General features: G+C 37.2%; 1 protein-coding gene across 1 annotated transcript in view; it reads left to right on the top strand.

The window, feature by feature from the left end:
- The window catches only part of tmem108 (transmembrane protein 108), a 103,962-nt gene extending 82,580 nt beyond the window's left edge, over positions 1-21,382 (top strand). The window contains exons 3-5 of the mRNA XM_079806189.1: positions 12,821-13,990; positions 14,232-14,383; positions 21,120-21,382. Of these exons, the coding sequence (XP_079662315.1) occupies positions 12,821-13,990; positions 14,232-14,383; positions 21,120-21,236 (1,439 nt within the window). The 3' untranslated portion in view covers positions 21,237-21,382. The remainder of the gene's footprint in view (positions 1-12,820; positions 13,991-14,231; positions 14,384-21,119) is intronic.
- The last annotated feature ends 582 nt before the right edge of the window (positions 21,383-21,964 follow it).

Below are 21,964 nucleotides of genomic sequence, written 5' to 3'. Positions count from 1 at the left end.
TGATAACCTTTGCCATCATGAGGGACATCCACAAATCTGTACTCCACTAAGATATTGGTGGATATCCTGGTTTGATTGACTTTTGGAAGCTCAATTGAGAGCAACTTTATAAACAAATACCTACAAATATAATATTTAATAACATATTTTGTTTACACCTTATTTTGATGGTCTAGTTTAGACACTGTGCTACAGTTAAAGTAACTTTACATGCAACTACATGTCAATGATCTCTCATTAGAGTATTAGTATACTGTTAGGTGTTAGGATTCAGGTTAGTAGAATAAGTTGACATGTAAAGTTACTTATAGTCAGTAGAATGTCTGTTTGGTGAGCATCAAAACGAAAGAGCATAAAAGTGTTAACAGATATTAAGCAGACAGTTTAGATATTAAGCAGAGTTGCAAAGTAACTTATAGTTAATGTCTAAAATGCACCATAAAAATAAAGCGTTACCTATATTTTAAATATAATATAGCCTAATATAACAATGTAATGTAATGTTGTAATAATATATGATTTGCAGATTTAGTTTGTGGGGTGTACTAGAATATGTTTTCATACTTGAATGTTCAAAAAACGCATTATTATTATTCATTATTATTATAATTGTATATTATTACAGCTCCTCTCTCCCCAGTCTGGCTTGAACATGCAGTTTAGTTCCTGTTTCGTTGGAGCCCCTCCATCTGAAATATGAAATGTGCTGTTATTGGTTTGCTGGCCCAGTGCGTTGTGATAGGCACCGCTTAACGCGTGTTCGGGAAATGTCAAGCCCCTTCATAACAGCGAGTTCTGCTCTGCTATAAATAGGTATGGATGGCGTCAATTTCAAACCAATTCGAGCCCGATATAAACCCTGACAGAAAAGATTTCACAGGATGTTTGATATGGAGTTGTTGTTTTTTTTGTAATTTTCTTATAAAATTTAGATACAATTTTATACACCATTTAAAGCTACACTATGTAACTTTTCCGTCCACTAGAGGTCGTCTGTTCAAAACAAAGGCGTAGTTTGATGACGCCACGTTTGAGCACTGAATCTTGGGACATGTGGTCTTCACCTCACAGCCGGTGGAAAACAGTCAGGATAGGACTCGGGCAGAAATCATGTTCATGGATGCGATTATTAACATTACTGTAGTCTGAAGCAGAGCAGGACCGAGTGTTGTGGAGCTGAGCAAGGCCGCAGGAGCGATTGAAGAGCGGGACTGTTATTATGGCATGGTCGCCAGTGGGACTTTTATTATGACACGGTTGCCGGCGCCACTTCCTCTTTTCCAGTCATGAGTATGATGTAACGCAACTCTGTTTATCGTATTAGATATATCTGAGTGTGTTGAAAAGGAAGTTATGACGTTCGCTCGGCGGCTGCTATGACACTTGTTCACACTGCAGTGAGAGTAAAGTGTTTCACTGAATAAAACCGGAAACCGAGGGTGACGCAGATATGACGCAATCGACAGGCGACTCCCTCACACGCATAGCTCACACGTCCCGGTTCCTTGGTTAAAATAGCAATTTCTCACGATTTACAAATAGTTGGAAACATTTGGGATATTCTAAGTACTCAACTGAACAAAATATATAACACTGGCCTAGTGGTTTCTGGATATTTTACTGCAAAAATCCTACATAGTTCACCTTTAATCATATTTGTCGGAAAACTGGTAAAACAAACAGTAATCGATCACAAAATCATGGATAATTTTCCTAAGGGGTGGTGAACAGCCTTACAAAAGCGAGAGCTTACAAAAGCTACAGTAAACACTATATCAACACTGAAGTGTTAGCTAGCAGGCTAATGGAGGCAAATCTTTGCCCCTTGTTTACATCAGCAACTACATAAAACTTAATTTGGAAATGTTAATCCACCTGTTTCCGGGGGGCGGTACTGTAAAAAAGAACTTGGGTACAACTTCCGGTGAGGTGGCGGAAGTAGTATACCAATGGTATTTTGTGTGCTAGTTAGTGTTTTTCAGATAATTAGCAAGGTTTCAAAATGATCATTTTTACTTTTTGTTTTGTCAGATGGTGCCACAAGGGTTAAGTGAAGGTTACTGTGAAGCAACATTTGCAACATGAATGAGACACTCTAAGCATATCAGTTCAATACATTTATTAGTTAATTAATAATATCACAATACAATAAACAATACAATTTCCGTGCCCTTAATTGTCCTTACTTTACTGACCTTCCACAAAAGCTGCTGCATGACTACAACAGCGTCGTGGCCCTAATACATGAACAACCCGCTGTCTGTACTTCACCTGTCACTGATGCTAGCACCCATGGCTAGGCTGAGGCTTGGCTCAATATCCGCTTTTAGATCGTTTCCGACAGATACTGATACGCCTCTGAGCTTTTTCAAATTGCTGATCGCCTTACCCTCACAGGCTACTGAATCTAGAAAATAGCTAAAAATGCTACCGGACATGATACGAGGCCACTTCTTCACGTCATCCTCCCAACCAACTACCGCAGAGGGTAAAGGTACTGTTGTTTCACCCTTTTGAAAGTTTGTTGAGGTTGTTCCCACATAGTTAGCAAATTTGGATAGCTTAAATGACTGTCAACTGTTGAATGTCAATAAGCTATGTTTCCATTATTTTTATGCGCATTTTGGGATATTGCATCAAAAAATGGAAACGGCAAAATGCGAGTGGAAACGGCAAAATGCGCATAAATTCTATAAATGCGCATAAATTCCATAAATGCGCATAAAAAACATATGCACTCATTTGAGTCGGATACATTTTCTATCCGATACAAAAACGTGCGCATAAACTACGATGGAAATGCATAAAGTCCCGCTTATTTACTTCGAACCGGAAGACACTCCCACTTTTGACGCAAGGCTTCATGGGGCGTAGGAAACTTGTGGATAGAAAACGCAACAACAAATATTTAAACATAAGATACTTGCAAGTTGTGATCCATAAACAACAGATTGGCCCAACAAAATGGGAACTGCTCCATTTCCGGAGAAGCTTTTGTGCGTAGCCTGCATTATACTCTTTTAGTTTCTGGAAGCTGTTCTCCATAAAATGTGCAGTACACAGACAAACGTTGTGGTTATATTGTTCAGGAACAGTGTTAAAAATTAATTTTAACCACTTTTAAGTTCGTCTGCCTTAGGGCAAACTTTTTCTAGGGTGGAAAAAACAGCGACAACACTCTTCATCTTCTCTAGTGCAGCTCAACCACAGGCCTCGTCTCCTTTTTCTGTGGGCGGGGATTATTTAAATGAGGAACATTGTGACTTCACAAGATCTGGAAAAAAAACGCATTGTAGTCCAAACGAGTCGTTCGTTGTAGTTCTTGAAAAGTGGATTCTGTTAAATAAAAGTCAGTTACGAGACCATAGCATCTATGCTCCATATGTGCATATGTCCAGTCAACACTGTTCAGCCTCATACTGCAGAAGCCACCTTGGCTCGTCGTCTACGGACGTGAGGTTAGTGTGTAATATTGAATGATCGATGGGAAGATAAGCTGTAAACCCAAACAATCTGTCGAGGCCATTTCAGATCTCAGTATCTGCAGCTGTAATGTGAGAGACTTGCAGACAGTTCAAGGATCACGGTGTGCAGGATGGTTCTTTTTTTATGTGATTTATTAATGTCATAGCGATGGAATGTCACAGGCTACTTAAACATTCCAAAGACTTTTAATTTAGAATGTTTACTGCATAAATTCCACTTCCACCGTCAATTTCTCAATGAGCCTATGGATGGAGTTGGGCTTCATCATAAATCAAAATGTAATTTAAGAGTAACAATCCATCCTAATACGTAGCAACCCCTCCACCCTGCTCACACACAATGAATATGGATATATTTTCAGTAAATAATTACATAAATTATAGTCTCATGGACTTTTATGGTACGGTTAAAGCACTCTTTTGTTGTATGAGAAAAAGCAGTGTGAACATTTTTCAAAATGTTAACATTTCTTCCGGAGCAACAACATGACAGAATGATGAAAACGTGTTCATAATTCTTCTTTATTTTTTTAAAGACAGTTCCAAAATATAAAAGACCTGAAACAAAATCTGTGTACTTCTATGTCAGACTCCAGCACCCATCCATCTGTGAACGTTGTATTTTAAATCAGCAGATGGCAGCGCATGTAATTTTGTAATGAAAGTCATTTTTTTAGCACCGAAACAGAGGAAGCAATTATTGCAAGGTTAATCATTCCATGTGCAAGCTCTAGCTTGTCAAACTAATTTATCTACTGAACAATAACAAAGAACTTTTGCATATGCCTTTTCCATTATATTCTAAATTTTTCTATGGGTTCTCAGCCTTTTTGTGCAGTCCTAGTGTCTTGTCACTCTCTTCAGATTCCCACCTCTCCTCTCTTTAGAGCACCATTCACTCCATTTCATAAAGGATGTTCATTAAAATTTCCGTGGACTTTCCATCATTGTGGTTTGCAATTTGCTTTCATTGCAAACACCTATCCTGTTTCTGTGTGAAGGAGGAGGTCAGACCTTTCTGTCTGGTTAGACATTTACTCCATCAGCGTAGTGCTGCTGCTTCGGCTAATTACACCTCTCTGACCATAACATTGCATGTACATGCACACATTAGCTGTATATGAGATTGATTAATACACACACAGAGAGACACACACACACACTGCCCTTCACTGTGAATGTGTATTTCCTCAACTAGGCTTTCCTCATCTTAAATGAGCAAAATTCAATTAGAATTTTTCTGCATTTTACATAATTTGACCAAAATACATTGTGATGTTATATAATCTCTACATTTAAAAAATAATAATAATAAAATAATAATTAAAAAAATTGTCAAATTGTTGTTAGTGATGGAAGTGGCACCAAAAGGACAATTGGGTCATTCTGTGTCAACTCAAGGTCCCCAGTTCAAATTTTTTATTTTGTTAACATTATTTTCTCTAGAAAGACAAACATAAATAGTGATGAAAGCCAAAAGATTGAATGTCACAAATTAATATATTGAGTAATCCACTGTTTTGTAGAGGGGTTTCAAAATGACAATTTTCACCTGAGATTTGGAGCCAAATTATAAGGTTAAAATTACTTTATAAAGATGGCAGCATCATTATTTTATTTGTACACAGAGATTGGTTGGTCTATTAGTAAAATATGTTGACTTTAGCAATCTTTGTTGCATTATATGCCAACGGTAACCGTTCAAAAATGGGGAAAAAGCAGTTCTTGCGTTTTTTTCCCCTCAAGTTTGAATACCTGTAACTCAAGAAGTATTAAATATATCTTGATATCCTTTTAGATTCTGATACTTAACAAAGTTTTATTTTGGTATCTCCATTTTAAAGGCCCTCGATGATTCAGTCCCAGAGATATGGAGATCTTAATGCGGCTCTGTGAGTAAACTGGTAGTTCTCAGGGGTCGAAAACCAAATGTGGGTTAATTTGGATAAAGCTGAATATCTGAAGAACAAATAATGTTGAAATGTATCTTGTTTTTTTTCTATCACCTCAATTGCATAGAACATGCCTGTCTGAGTGCCATAAGGATTGTTTCAATATTTTCATATTTTAAGATGGAAAGTCTGAGACAAGGTCAAGTCAAGTCACCTTTATTTATATAGCGCTTTTTACAATGCCGATTGTTTTAAAGCAGCTTCACTGTGTTAACAGGAAAGTAATGCAACAGAATTTGAATCGGCTGTACAGCTGCTCTGGAGAAAACAGTGATGTCATCCAGCTCAGTTAAATTATCATATAGTGTCAATGCGGGCAGATCAGTAATATATTTGAATATTTCGTTTTACAAGGGTATTTGAATATACCATTCAAAATTATTCAGTACATAAAAAAAATACTGTTGTTTTGAACTTTCTTTTCATCAAAGAATTCTGGGGGTAAAATACATCACAAAAAATATATAATTAATATAATTTTTAACATGTAAGAAATGTTTTTTGAGAACCAAATCAGCATTTTACTATGATTTCTGAAGGATAATGTGACACTGATGGCTGGAGTAATGATTCTGAAAATTTAGCTCTGCCATCACAAAAATAAATTACATTTTTAAAATATATTAAAATAGAAATTAGTTATTTTGCAGTGTAATAATATTTCACAATATTACTGTTTTTATTGTATTTTTGATCAAATAAAGCCAGCCTTAATGAGCATAAGAGATTTCTTTCAACAACCCCAAACAGTGTATTAAAGCATTTTTTAAAAAAGTAACAAATATAAATTAAAGTATGGTACACCGACTTTCCAAGACAGTTTTGATGCATCCTTCAAAAAAAAAAAAAAATCTGTTAGTTAATATCTGTTATTTTTTAATAAAAATCAAGCACTTGGGCATTAGAAGTGCCTGTAGTTGATTTAACACCCACATGCCCCTTATGGTCCAGTGCTCATCTTGCAAAGTATCCAGTGTGTGTTTTCACCCAGTGCTGTGATGTATTATGTGCTGTCCTCCTCTGCCTCCCCCTCACTATTACACTGTGAGTCAGAGGAATGTAACAGTGTGTGTGAGCATAAATGTCACTAGAGAGTGAGTCATTCATTGATAGATGGGAGATAACCTTGGTAATGCCAGTGTTTTTAAAAGCAAAAAAAAAATTGTAATATGGCAGATACTGTCTCTCGCCTTCTTTCTAGCTTCCATTCATTCACACGTACAACCACACACATATCGTACGTCACTCATGGATTAACGTGATTTGTTAAATTGGACATGTTCCTGGATCATCCTTTGTTGTTTCTGGTACAACATTTCTATTAAACAATCATAGTACAACGTTATCAAGGATGACCAAGTAGGTTTATTGTTCTTACAAATAGTTCCAGATCAGCAAGCTTTTCTTTACATTGAGGGACAGGCATCATAAAATAGCCCTTTATGCAGATGATGTGCTCAATTTTATTTCAAATCCTGCATATTTAGTACCATCTCTTCTTAATATTCTTAATACTTTCAGTACTTTCTCAGGATATACAATTAATCTAAATAAGTCTGAGGCTATGCCTGTTGGTAACATGAAAACAATGCCAAATGTTAGTTAATTTCCATTTAAGTGGTCCCCTGGAGGATTTACACCGATCAGGCATGTAACATTATGACATTATCCCTAATATTGTGTTGGTCCCTCTTTTGCTGCCAAAACAGCCCTGACCCGTCAAGGCATGGACTCCACTAGACCCCTGAAGGTGTGTCAGCACCCAGGGGTCAGCATGACATAATGGTTCATTATGTAAGGTCTTTATACCCCACTGAAAACATAGTTATGTATATTATATTGAATTTCCGTCAATAGATCCTCATGAATTAGCCTGGATGCCAGCCGAACTTAGCCCCGCCCACAACATTTTTACTCGGGCAGTTCGGTCTGGAATTGATCGGTAGAGAAGTAATTATGCCCGAACAGAAACTGTTCGGACCAATGAAATTGTCAGGGCGGACTTTAGACGATGATGGACAGATGATAAACAGTATCGTAATCATCCATGTCATCAAAAGCCGCTTGGGTTGAGTTTGTTCTAATCCTAAACGGAGAACTTGTTCGTATATGCATTCACCTTTACTATTTCTCTCAGAAATGATGATCGTGTTGGTAAGTACTCTGTGTATCCTTAAATTATTTTTTTTACAACACCGGCAAAGATCGTACACTAATCTTGTTCTTCTAACGTTAGGCTACTTATTCCAGCGTGCGTGCAGACAGGGTTGCCAAGTTTTTACAACAAAACCCGCCCAATTGCTAACGTTCCTCAAAACTAGCCAAAAACAAGCCCAATAGCTTTCCAGGGGGGGTTCTCCGGGAAAAAAAAGGCATTTGGGGGGTAAAATATGTGTTATTTTGGCAGGGCTGGCAGCTAAAAATCGCATTCCTGGGTTTGTATATCACATAATTGGGGTCGCTTCAACCCGCGGACATGGCAACACAGTGCAGTTGAGTTCTGTTGACATTTGACAACTAACGTTGTGCGTCGCTCCGTTGCTCTGATTGGTTGTAGGTCTATCCAATTGAGATCTTTCCTGGTTCGTTTGAAACACGCCCCATAATCACAGCCCAACGGAGCGGTCTCAGACTCATATTCTGACTAGAATTAAGTATGACGACGTCAGGCTACTCATGAATATTACACACTGCACCTTTAAGTGCAAAACACAAATACTCTCACTCACTGTAATCGGTTTCAGATATATTGAGCCAAGATAGTTTCTGAAATGAGTAATATCTTTAATAAGGAGTTGGTATTAGATCTTTTACCTTATATGATAAAGCTTTGATTTTATCAAAAGAAAAAAGACGGTACAATCTTCTCACTTTTACAGCTAGGAAAAACATTTTACTGAGGTGGATAAGTGACAAGACTCTGAGTATATCAGGTTGGCACAAGATTTTGATGGAACTAATTCCACCGGAATATTTAACTTGTCTAGTTAATGGTTAGCTAGACCAGTTTTATAGAGTCGAAGCCCTATATCAATAGTGACTGAATTGTCAACTACTCTGCGGAAAGATTTTCCCATTCATGTGCCTTAAGTGAGTACATAATGGTTTTTACCTTTATTTCTTTTTTTTTTTTTTACCCTTTAAGTGGATGATTATTACTTGCTGTGTGTGTGTGTGTGTGTGTGTGTGTGTGTGTGTGTGTGTGTGTGTGTGTGTGTGTGTGTGTGTGTGTGTGTGTGTGTGTGTGTGTGTGTGTGTGTGTGTGTGTGTGTGTGTGTGTGTGTGTGTGTGTGTGTGTGTGTGTGTGTGTGTGTGTGTGTGTGTGTGTGTGTGTGTGTGTGTGTGTGTGTGTGTGTGTGTGTGTGTGTGTGTGTGTGTGTGTTTGTGTGTGTGTCATTTTTCTTAATGGTGGTTGAATTTTCTTTTTTGCTTTCTGCTAAAGTTGGAAAATGTTTAATAAATATATGGGGAAAAAAACAATCATAGTCCTAATCTGAGACTCAGACAGAAGACCCACAGACCTCCCACAGTCTGTTCATGGATGGTCATATATTGCGCACAAAATAAATAAAAAATAAATAAATAAAAACTGCATTAAATAGTCAGTCTGACTGAATGTTGTTACGCTACTTCTGGGAGTCTGCTTGTGCTTTGGATTTTTCAAAGATTGCCTTAGTAGTACCAAATATTTGAAAGATACTCAAGAGTTTTTTGAGGATCTTAAGTGCAGAAATAAATATATTTAGAATTATATCTGTAAAATTACTCATTACTACTTGACTGAAATTCTACCTAATTACACATATTTCTGTACATCCTATATGTATACTATTCCATATGGCAGAAATAGTAAAATTAGCATGCTGGCATGCTTGTATTTTGTCTGTAATGATGTGATCTCTGAGTTTGTTGGCTTCTGATTTTCTCATTTGCTTTGATATAACACATAATTTTTGACTGATCATTCAAATACCATATTAACTGAACACAAACCAGTGGGAACAGACAAGCCACCAAAATAAAAAGTTAATACAAACTACTGAGTAATCACAGCTTTTTCTGATGTTAACAGACTTGAAAGCCATTTCCAAACTTTTAACATTTTTTAAATGATAAATTATAAAACATGACTCTGCTAATAGGACAGCGGTATGTTTACATTGGACCAGGGAGCTCATGTTCGGATGATTTCAGTGGCTGTGTGAACCTTAGATCCACGGCTTGTTAAACACCCTGGGAATATGTTGAGGATGTGTGCAGAGGGGAGCGAGCTTGAGAGCTTGTGTCTGATCTAAACGCGCCACTTTGTTGTTAAATAAGCAATGATTCATGTTTTATTTACAGGGTGATGTTTTATTAATGCTGCGTTGGATTGGAATGGCTGTATGGGAGATGTAATACCTTTTGATTCCAAAAAAAAACATGGACATGGCAAATACATTCAAAGCTTATGTACTGTGGTAGTGAACTTTGAAATCAGCATGGTGATATTGTCATCATAGCATGTCATGTACGTTTCTAGCATGGTCATGCTCGTGTTTGATATGGTAATTATGAATTAGCATTGGGGCTTGAAAGAAACACTGTCTGTTTAACTCTCTCACAGCTTACTCAGCATGGGTGGCTTATGATTTGTAGGAAACTCCTGATTCACTAAAGAGTTACTCGGTCAACTTGCTGTCTGTTGTTGATCAGTGCAACAGGGTAATCTTAGAAAAGAAGTTTCAATCGGTAAACCTGTTGTATAGCCTTTTTCTCCTATTAGTATGTGTAGCAAGGCTGTAACCATGTCTTGAACATTGGGGGGGACAAAAAAAATGTAAGTTACTTAAAAATAAATAAATAAAGGATTGCAAGGGATTTAGAGAAAGAAGATTAAGATAAAAAAGAGAAAACGGTAAGAATGGTAAAAGAAGTTCTAGGTCAAATTATAGCCTATATAGTTGTGAAGTAATCCTTTTAAACTCTTTGCAAATAATATTTTATTTAAAAATATGCACACATTTACTCTTGTTAGTATGTCTAATATGTAAAACATTTAACAGTTATGAATGACATCATTTAAATTAAAAATGGCGAAATTACATTTAAAAAGTTGAGTAGTTTGCATCCCTGTAGGTTACTGTGGGTTGTTAAAAATATCCATTGTAAAACAGTTGTCAAATATTATATCTCACCACACACACTCTTAAACTAAAAGAGTTGTGTTGGTATTCACAATCATCTTCCGTGAACATTAAAGATGGGGTAAGCAATATTTCTAAGTCGTTGCTGAACATTATTGATATTTGAAATCAACCCAAACAAACACAACCCCCTCTTCATTGCTCCGCCTCCAAAGATCACTCTCCAAACCTAACCGCCCTGCTCCGAGTCGAACCCTGATCGTTGGCATGCAAGACACACTAACAAGGGTGCCAAATCCTTGCATTCTCTAGCAGTCATCAGCCTGAACAACTCTCACTAGCTGACTTCTGTTACACACGCAATGCAAAAGTGAATGACTATTTGTCATAACTGAAGCGCAACAAAATAATGCTTCATGAAAAATAAAGTGAAGATGATGAACAAACGACAAGGAAGCACAAAAAAATTAACATACAGTACAAAATAATAAATACAAGCAAGAGTTTGTTGTTAGTCGTCAACAGCACAGCAGCTCCAGACATGCATGCTAATAAGCAACTAGTTAATAGTGAGAATTGCACCCTAAACTTCATGATAGTCAGTAGTGAAGGGTTTGGGACTGTGTTTGTTTTTGTGGTGCAATCAGTGGTGTCATAATGTCATTTTGACACCACTGCTAATCAGAGTGATTAGCTTTGGTCTGACTATTAGATAAAAGCAGAGGCTTAGAAGGGTTCTGTGTGTATAGCATGAAACGCATTTCTCATAAAGAATGTCACATTTTGAACACCTAGGCGACATACAACAATGGCAATCACTCAGTAGCTGGGATTGAACTGACTCAGATGTCTTCTTGATATTGTTTGTCATGTTGTTCTCTCATCTTTCACTGCCTTCCATCTTCTTAGAGCTGAATCTTGGTTTCTATAGCAACTAAAATGGCATGCAGATGAAACAATGACCTCACTCTGATCATCTGGCGATAGAAAATATATGTTTTTGTGTATGCTGTGGTGACATAAAACACCATTTTGAACCATATCCTCCTGGGACCCAAGAATAGACTTTTGTCCACTGTAGTGGACATTATATTTTAGTGAATTTCTCTGACATCATACATGTCACATGTCACAGTCTGGGTGTCCAGTAAAGAGCACATTCGGGGCTTTGCAGGGATACCAAATGTTTGGAGGTTTCACCAGGACAACAACTTCTTCTTGGTCTTTAAAAATGGCTGACATTAATGTTGAGCACTCTTATGGAAATATGATCATATTTTTTAATTATAATTTAAATCTGATTAATTTTCAAATTGTTTGTTATAAATCAACATCTCAGGAAAATGTTATGGGGTTTCTAATCAAAATATGACTTTCTGTTACAGAACAGGGCATTGATTTCATAAATGACCACTATAGTGGACACCAGGATTTAAATCATTATTATCAGGCATTTTGGAGACATAACAAGTGAACAGGGAAAGAAATTACATAACAATATTCCTATGAAATATTAGATATTATTTTGAAAATGTTGCCAATTTTTCCTCCCATTATTACACTTCTTTTTTCATTACATGTTGCACCAAGAACACATTAATATGCAAATTAGATGCAGTGAATAGATACATTGTATTGAATGGGAAAATCCAAGTATTGTCATTTTACCCACATATTTCATAAAGTAAAATGGTATATGAATGCATTTCATTATATCTCTCATAACATAGTTCAGAATCATCTTTAAATAAAGTTTGTTTAAAAAAAAACCCTGAAACCTAAAAATTGATTGATGAGTTAAAAATAAATCCCATTGTTTTTGCCTATACATGCGATTTCATGTAATTTAATTTTTTTAACAACTCAGTCCTGGTGTCAACTACAGAGGACATATCATAACAGATGAATAAAATATAATTTTTCAAAAATGTTTTTTTTTCCATTTGTTTCTTATGCTCTAAACAATTTAATGACATAAAAAAATACTAAATTCAAAAAATTTACTTTTTTTTTTCTGGGTCCCAGGAGGTTAAAGTAGGGTCCCGGCCATTTGTGGTGATGTCATCCAGACACTTAGTAACCATACCGGCATTCAAACTGTTCAAAACTGTTCCTTGACTCATCCCTTAATGTTCCTGTAAGGCTCATTATGGACTAATACAGCTTGAAGTAAATGTTTCCTTGGTGCAACGAGATTCAGTTTTTGCATAAAATAATTATGTCTTCATTCCTCTCACTGTCTGTTTTCCTTTTTTAGGTGTTCTACTGATTCTGTTTGTGCCAGTTGGGCTGGTGTTCTCTGCAGAGGAGCTTCACCCCAGCCAAACGCCTCGGGAACTTGTCTCCATGTCATCGAGGAGCAGAACCCCAACCCCCCTCTCACCGGGGCCCTTGAGCTGGCAGGAGGGTTCCAGCACTGGGGATCTGCACAACCAGGCACTGGCCTCTCTAGAAGCCATCCGTAGACCCACTACTGTCCACCCATTCCAGACACCGAAGACCACTGTACCTTCTGCCATAGTTCAGACATCAACAGCAGGGGTCCATCTTTCTGGTCCCAGGGATCAGGCACCACCTCGAATCCCTCTTCCAAAAGCAGAAGCGCCCCAACTGACCTCTGGAAGTATGTTCAATAGAAAAACCTCTGGGTTTTTCACCCCCAGAACCCAAGACCAGAACTTTAGCACTAATACCAATAAGCCGAGTACAATCAGTAGAAAGCCAGTGAACCAGTTTGAGCCCTCAGGTTTGGTCCATAGAAATCAGATCAGTGCTACTGGGTTGGACGGTGGAAACCAAACCACAAATTCTGGCTCGGGTCATTCTTTTTTCTCAGGGACTGAAAGTTATGTGGCCCCCGGACCCGGTGCCAAGGGCCTTTTGAAGACCCCAGACACTGAAAAGTTGGGAGTAGAAGACCCCATTGATCCCGTACAATATCATTCGGCTCCACGCCACACCATTACATTGCGCGACGTGTCTTTAACAGAGAATCCCACTCTCCCTTTGGAAACAGTGGGAGAGGCTTTGGCACAAATTGAAATCCAGTCTCCTTCCTCAGCTCTACCCCCGCCTTCCAACCACATTACCACATCCAATCCCACTACTTTAGTCCAAGGTGGTTGGGATGAAACCACCAAAATGACCATTGATTCTCTTGTCTCCCTGACTAATGTCACAGACATTATCAACAGCACTGGAGCCTCGTGGCCTGCAGAGAATGATTCGGACACATCAGAGGCACCCTCCACAGCTAGCGGGAGCTTCATGAATAGGCAGGTCCCAGCCACCACACAAGGCCCATGGGGGTCTGGAAACCAGTCGGGCCCTGCGCTGGGTCCTCCTCACAAAAAATACACAATCTGCCTGGACAAAATGGACATTGTGTGGTTGGTTCTTGCCATTAGTGTGCCTGTCTCCTCATGCTGTGAGTAACCAAATCACACTTCCTCCAGCTTTGAAAACTTGTGCTGTCTGTCATCATTTCTAACAGGAACTTTTCCAAAAAAGCAGGATAACATAATATTCCCTTTGTGGCTTAGTATTTTTTGCTTACAACTTTCTGAAACACATCATACAAAGTTCAGAAGTTATTAATGTGGTCTTAAAGCTAAAACGTAGTTAGATATTGAATATAAATCTTTTAATGAATGTCTTTTTCTCTTCAGCCGTGCTACTTACCGTATGCTGTATGAGGAAAAAGAAGAAGTCAGCTACTCAGGAGAACAACTTGAGCTACTGGAACGACGCCATCACCATGGATTACTTTACCCGCCATGCTGTGGAGCTCCCACGCGAGATACAATCACTAGAGACTGAGGTACTGACAGACAGACATTTTAGCCTCTGCTTTTTGTGTTTAACCTCCTTAGCTCTGGGACCATTTTTGGGGATTTCCGCCTGGATTTGTCTACCCAAATTGAAAAGCTTAATATTTTGGTGTCATTCTACAGGAAAGCATTTAAAGTTACATAAAACACTGCTAAAAGGGATAAACATTTATGTTGTCTGAGCTGTAATAAACCCCCCCAAAAAAGAGGCCCGTTTTGATTTTTTTGGTTATAAATTCATTTTTGAAAGTGTATAACTCAGGCCCTGTGTGTATAGCACCCTGCAGACAGTTTTGGCTAGATGCTAGCAAATACTGGAAAACAATTTTTTTTAATGTAACTTCAAAGGGTTTCCTGTAAAATGACACCCAAATTGTGTATTTAGAGTAGACCACTGCATGTGGGTATGGGAAGCTTTCAATTTGGGTAGGCCAAATTCAGGCGGAAATGGTCCAAGAGTAATTTAGTGTAAATAAGTTACTTTGTGTAAAACAAATGCCAAAGTGATGCACTTTGCACCTTATTAGGGTCCTTGGAGTTTAAGAGGTTAAAGCCTTGATGTAACAGAAGTAGCAACATAACATTTCTTCCGTTTTGTGATGTACAAGTGAGTGAATGTTTGGAAAAGAAGAAAAACAACTTAACTGGCACAAGCAACCATAGAGAAGTCTGTTGTTTCACTGGAATATCATGTTATGATATTTTAATAAAAAATGAAATTTTTTTGGGTCATGTTTTACAAAAAAGAAACAAATGCATGGATGATTAATTCACAATAAGAACAATAATATGCTATTGGAAAATAGAATTTCCTTTTTGCGTGACTTTAAAGATGCAGTTATGTGGTAGCAGCATATCCCAAAACTTACCTGCTCTTCTGCTACACACTCTTTTTTTCACAGAGTACATATTTTTGTGCATAGTATATAAGCAGGTGAATTGGAAAGCAGCACAACTGATTGAGTGAGTTCCAGGGCTCTAAGCAAGCCCCAGAATGTTTCCTACATGTTTAGTTAACGCATGTGCTCTGAAATACTGAGCTGTGGTGCTTGTGTGGTTGATTTGGGTTCAATTCCAGCTCGCAACATTTCATGATCCTGTTCCTCCCACCTTTCTCCATCATTTGGCTTCAATACACTACTTCGCTATACCATCCTTTAAAACTGCAGAGAAGGCCAACAAAAATGGAAGAATGTTTACATATTGTTGGCATATGGTTTTTGCCATTTACAGCAATTAAAAAAAACTTTCATTTAACTTTATGTTTTTATGGACAGAAAATGTTTTGCTGTTCATATGATTTACTCTATGAATGATCATCTGAATAATATATCTGGCTGAATGGCACTGTCGATTTAACATGCTAATTTAATTCATTATGGAACCCAGACCTATGTAGGTTATCTTACATTTCATACAGTTGATTGGTGACGAACATGAAGCAGGGCAACAGCCTATCCACTTTATTTTTCACATTGAAGAGTGTAAATTGAATGTGTCTGGTATCTGGTGTCTTCCGCTTCCAGTAATTTTTAGCTGTACAAAAAAGCTTGTTTTGCTGCTTGATTTTGCAAACTGGTATTTCTTACCATATGTTTATGTATTTTCGTAATTATAAACACACTGGTTTGTAGCGCAAATAGTTTTACCAAAATAGCTTACTTCCGCAATGAAAAATGAGGTGGGTTATAATGCCCCTAAAATTCAAGATATCAGGGCTAAATGTCCCTGTATGAGTTTTTGTCTCATATTTATATCATATGATATAGTTAAGCAATATCACATGAGTGCTGTTTTTGTCCCCAATAGCACAAGTGCAAATGTGAATTGATTTTATACAACAGTTCTTTAAATAAGAAGTTAAGAAGTTTAAATTGTATTATAATTTAGAGACTGTATTGTCTGTTTTTGCGATTTTGCCAAAAATATTATCTGTAAAGCTAGAGCAGAATTGTTGTGTGTATTCGAACAACACACAGCGGGTGCTTCGTTTTTTAATCAATCTGCGTTTTGTAGAATCAATCGGCTGAACCAAGGATTCTATGACCCATTCATAGAGAGTCATTTACTTAATTCCTGAATGAATCAGTTGTTTGAACAAATCAGTGAATGAATGAATGAATGAATAAATTAATTAATTAATTAATTAATTAATTAATTAATTAATCAGTTGTTTGAACAATCAGTGAATGAATGAATGAATCATTTAGACAGTTAACGCCGCCTAGTGGTAGTTTTTTTTGAGAAGCATACAGTGTGGATTGACGGTATGGTTCTGTTCTGGGCAAGAACTCCCTGCGCATCCATGCAGCATTGCAAGAGCAGGGAGAGGAGTGATAACCACCCTAGGGTAAACAGAACAGAACCAACATAATGTATTCCAGATATCATTAATGTCAATATTTAATGTTCAAAAATAATTCAGTACTTTAGTCTGATTCAAGGGGAATCAGAATACCAAATCCTGACTGGATGAGAGGAGGAGCTGGGGATGGAGGAGGATAAATGAGCTCTGGAGAAACGCGATAGCTGCTGATAGTACTGAAGGAGCTTATATATGTGTGCTGTGATAGGCGTCGTATTCCTATTGGTAGATGTGATCATTTGACAGTCAGCTGCTGCAAGCTTGACTAACATGACCTACCAGAACTGACGCTAGATTTATTGTGCACTTTCAACTTCACAACTTTGCAGACCGTTTACATTCACAGACAGCTATAATCAGTGTTGGGGAAAGTTACTTTGAAAAGTAATACATTACAATATTGCGTTACTCCCTTAAAAAGTAACTAATTGAGTTACTTAGTTACTTTTTAAGAAAAGTAATGCGTTACGTTATTTTTGCGTTACTTTTTCTCACCTGGGCTGGGCTTGTTTTTGTTTTGTTTTTTATAACAATAAAGTTATATTTTTGTGCAACGGTAAATACCTCTTCATACCAAAATTGAAATAATAAGCCCCAGGCTGAGGTAAAAATGCTAATTCATGCATGAACAGTAGAGGGCGCAGCTCTGCTGTGCTGCCATTCTGGATAATGGTAGAATAGGATGCAGGAGAAAAAAGTTTTACCAATAAAAACCAAACATCTAGTAATTTTCATCATCAAAGGTCAGCAGCAAGACAGTGGTAAATGAAATATAAAGGTAGATTATGCATAAAAATAGTTGTTTTATTTAACATTTAATTATTGGAGGTTTGCATAGTACTCTGATTTTGAATTTGACTGATTTTATTTATTTTGAGGAGCACAGAATCTTTATTGTGCAAGTGAGATAAATAAATGCTCACATTTAGTCTAGAACAACAATAACCATCATGTTTACACACAACGCCTCTTCACTTATTTTCTCAACATGGGGGCAGGAGAGCTGTCAGTCATATTAATGTGGAAAAAGTAACTTGCGTTACTTTTTTTGAAAAAGTAACTCCCGATTATTTTGTAGTAAATTTGAAAAGTAATGCGTTACTTTACTAGTTACTTGGAAAAAGTAATATTATTACGTAACTCAAGTTACTTGTAATGCGTTACCCCCAACACTGGCTATAATATACACACTGCATGAAAGGTAATATTCGGAAAAGAATAATAGGGGCACTTTAAATTATCTTTTGCTGGTAATTTCTCAGCCAATATGATGTGCGATTAATTTGCGATCAATTAATCGGCACATCATGTAATTATTTAGATTAAAATGTTTAATTGTTTGACAGCCCTCATGGCTTTTTCCTTTGCTGGTGTATCATTATGAAATGAACAATAATCATTGCAATCAAGACAATGTGTGCTTGAAAAACTCACTTAATGATAACTAAGAGTGCATGATTTCCCATTCACATTATATATTGTCACCTGGTGTCCAGATATATATATTTTAAACTGTCCAGTTTTTATTTATTTATTTATTTTATTTATCCTTTATTTTTCCAGGAAGGTCCCATTGAGATTAAAAGAAATCTCTTCTTCCAGGGAGTCCTGGCCAAGATGGCCGTAATACAATTTCACATAAACATATAACACGCATGATAAATTCTAAACAGTCAAAGCTAAAACATATCATAAATCAACAAATTGATTAGAACAGCAACATGATTGGTTAATTTTGCACTGCAATAACATTTTTGAACATATTCAAAGGAGAAATTGTTTCTAGTGGAGTAGTAACTTGAAATTCATTCCACAGCCATGGAGCATAATAAGAGAATGATGATGTTCCATGCTCTGACTGTACCCTAGGTACTACTAATTTAATCACATTTGATGATCTGGTACTATGGTTCATTCATAAGCATAAAATACTAGTAATGTAATTTGGAAGCATACCAATGTCTTTACAATACTAACATAAGTGATTTCCTCCTTTGATATAACCTTCATAGTTGTACAGCAAACAGTTATGAGTACATGAACAAGCATTTGTTATAAAACGCAGTGCAGTATGATAAAACCCAATCAAGCCTTTTCAATAAATATGTAGAAGCATGCATATAAATAACCACTATAGAAAAAAAAAAAAAAAAAGTACTCTGTATAATTCTCTTTCTAGCTCCAAAGGAAAAGCCTTTTTTTTTTTTTTTTGTCGAAAAAGAAAACCCAACCTTGGTTTAAGTCTTTTCACCAAGTAATCAATATGAACATAATAACTTCTCATCAAGCCATATTCCTAAATATTTGTAAGTTGGTACTCATATGCAGGTCATCAATAGTACGAATAGGCGGGACAGTGGTCATAGAACGGCTGCGCGTGAAAATAATATACTTGGTTTTGTTCACATTTAAAACTAATTTCAGTTTTATTAAAGTAAGCTGAAAAGTATAACAAGAATCCTGAAGAATTTCAATAGCTTGAGACATGTAGAGGATGCAGTGGAATAAATAATTGTATCATCAGCATAAAAATGTCACTTTGCAGATTTTATCCCCTGCCCCAATTCATTAATAAAAATAGAAAAAATAAGTGGTGCCAGTAAAGAACCTTGTGGGACACCTTTCTTGACTGTTACCATGGATGAGGTGTAATTATCTACAGCAACACATTGAGTTCTATCAGAAAAATAGTTTTAAAACCAACTCGAGGCCGAATTACAGAGGCCTGTACTTTTAAGCCTCTGTAACAGTAAGGCATGATCCCCTAAGTCAAATGCTTTTGTCAAATCAACAAAAGCCGCACAGTGCTGTCTCTTATCGAGAGCAGTGATTAAATCATTAGTAACTAATGTAGTAGCTGTGATCGCACTATGACCCGCTCTAAATCCTGACTGAGATGCGTTTAAAATATTATGTTTAAGTAGGTATTCTTTCATTTGATCATTTACCATAGATTCAAAAACTTTTACTAAAACCGGTAGTTTAGAAATAGGGCGATAATTATTCAAATCGGAAGGATCGCCTCCTTTTAATATTGGCATAACCATAGCTGATTTCCAGGATGGCGGTATTACATTAGTGGATAGACTCAGATAAAAAATCGACGCAATAGGTTCGGCAATAATATCTACAGACACTTTTTAAAAAATTGGTTCGATTTTGTCAGACCCACCTGATTTCTGATGAGAGTAGTTTATGAACTTGGGTGGGCAATATAGGTAGACTGGGTAAACCCAGCCTGATCTGCCAGCGATTTGATTTCGCCCTGCAACTCAGTCTGGAAACCTGTACATTCATTTCTACTGCTTCTTACTCTTTTGCGGGAACCAATCACAGACTGGCTTATCCACCTGGGCACGCTATTGGCGGGGTTTAACACGATGACGGATAGAGAAGTGATGGGTCGTTGCCCTTGTGTGGTCTTACTGGTTTAAGGTCTATCCAATTATACAGAGTCATTTAAATAATGCTAGTTTATCACGCCTCTTGTGCAGTAGAAAATACAGAGCAGACTCCCCAGTATAGGGGTAAAGGAAAATAAACCTGATTCACTATAGTTAGTCGACTCATTAATTCCCTGTTCAATGACCAATGAATTACTGGAGTCTGTTATCGAACTAGCTGAAATAAAATGACTATTAAACAAAACAAATGAAAGGAAGGGAGTTTCATAGTCTTTTTTTTTCAGATCCTTTTGTCAGATTGTTACCATCATCCCTTCATTGACATTTTCCATTTCAACCTCTCCATGCTTCTTTTTTCCACCTTTTCATTCCTGCTTGCTGGCATTTTCTGACAGGAGTGTGATGATGATGATGGTGATGATGATGATGAATCATGCTTTGGATGCCGGTGACCCAGGTGTTCATATCTTCCTTTACCTCTCTTAGAGAAGCACCAGACACATCCACTCCTTTCCTTTATTCCTTTGTCCTCAGTTTTCCTCTATAACAGTGTTTTCAGTCGACTCTTTTATCTTATCCTATTCAGAATTCCCAGTTTTTAGATAGATAAATGAGGATAGTTGGATGGATGGATTCCTTTTTATGTCTGAATGAGAATTCCCATTATGTGTGACCAAATACACAACGTCTTAGAATCTAGAGCCTCATAATTAGTCGTCTTTCCCCACAGGTGCAATTTAACCTGCTTCTTCCTTCATTTCCTCCCATTTATTTCACATAGAACTCAATCAGTACACCATAGAAATGCACATTTGTTAAGAACATAGATCCTGAGAAGAATACCTGTTCCTTTCACCTTAACTGCATTTAGCTTTGTAGCAGCTGCTCTTGAGTGATTTAGCTTTTAGTTAGCCTGAAAGCAAGTATACAGTGCTAACGTTCTTCTTTGTGTTTCAGGAACAAGAGACGTGTCTGCCCCCTAATGGTGACTACAGCGACAGCGGCGTGGTTCTGGTTAACCCCTTTTGCCAAGAGACTCTCTTTATCAACAGAGACAAGGCCTCTGATATCTAAACACACTATTAAAAGGAGACAAAATCCCTGAGGGTTTTCCAGTCCCCTTTCTTTGCTTGCATTTTTTAAGAATATATATAAATAAATATATATATATACATATATGTGGTGAACCTTCAGAGACTGCGGTTTATATATGAAGGAGCTGAAAGAATATTACAAAAAAGAACAAATGTTATTTACTATGAGGGGAGCCCTTGCATATTTTTCTGATGTGGATTTTCTACCAATGCTTCATTGTGATAAGGGTTTTTATGTCTTTTTTGAATAAAAACAGTGTTGTTGCTCTTATGTTCCAGTGGCTTTGGTGGTGCAGAGTGCTGAGAAACATGTAGGGATGCTTGTGACGTTACCCAAAATACTTAATATGATTACTTAAAAAAGCCTGCCGCACTTGAATTCCGTATGTAAGGGGATGCAGGGGTAAAGGGCATTGATTCTGGAACGGTTCTGGGATGGGTCCAGTGGGCACTGCAGCAACCCTCGCTTCCCTCATGGAGGAAGTTGAGTTTATTGCCTGTTTGCATTTGATGGAGGATGAATCATGACTTTCTGAGATGTTTGTCCCCAGTCGAGTCACCAGCCAAAAGACAAAACGACAATTGTTTCCATTCCTTAGATGTCTGAGATGTTTTCATGTGTGTGTATATGTCTTGTTGCATGCATCTTTTCTGATTTGAGGTGTATGTTGTCTTTAGACTATATGAAACAGGATTTTGTTACTATCA

This window comes from Gobio gobio (assembly GCF_949357685.1).
Source record: "Gobio gobio genome assembly, chromosome: 23".
Lineage (NCBI taxonomy): Eukaryota > Metazoa > Chordata > Actinopteri > Cypriniformes > Gobionidae > Gobio > Gobio gobio.
This window is presented reverse-complemented; position numbering and strand designations above follow the sequence as displayed.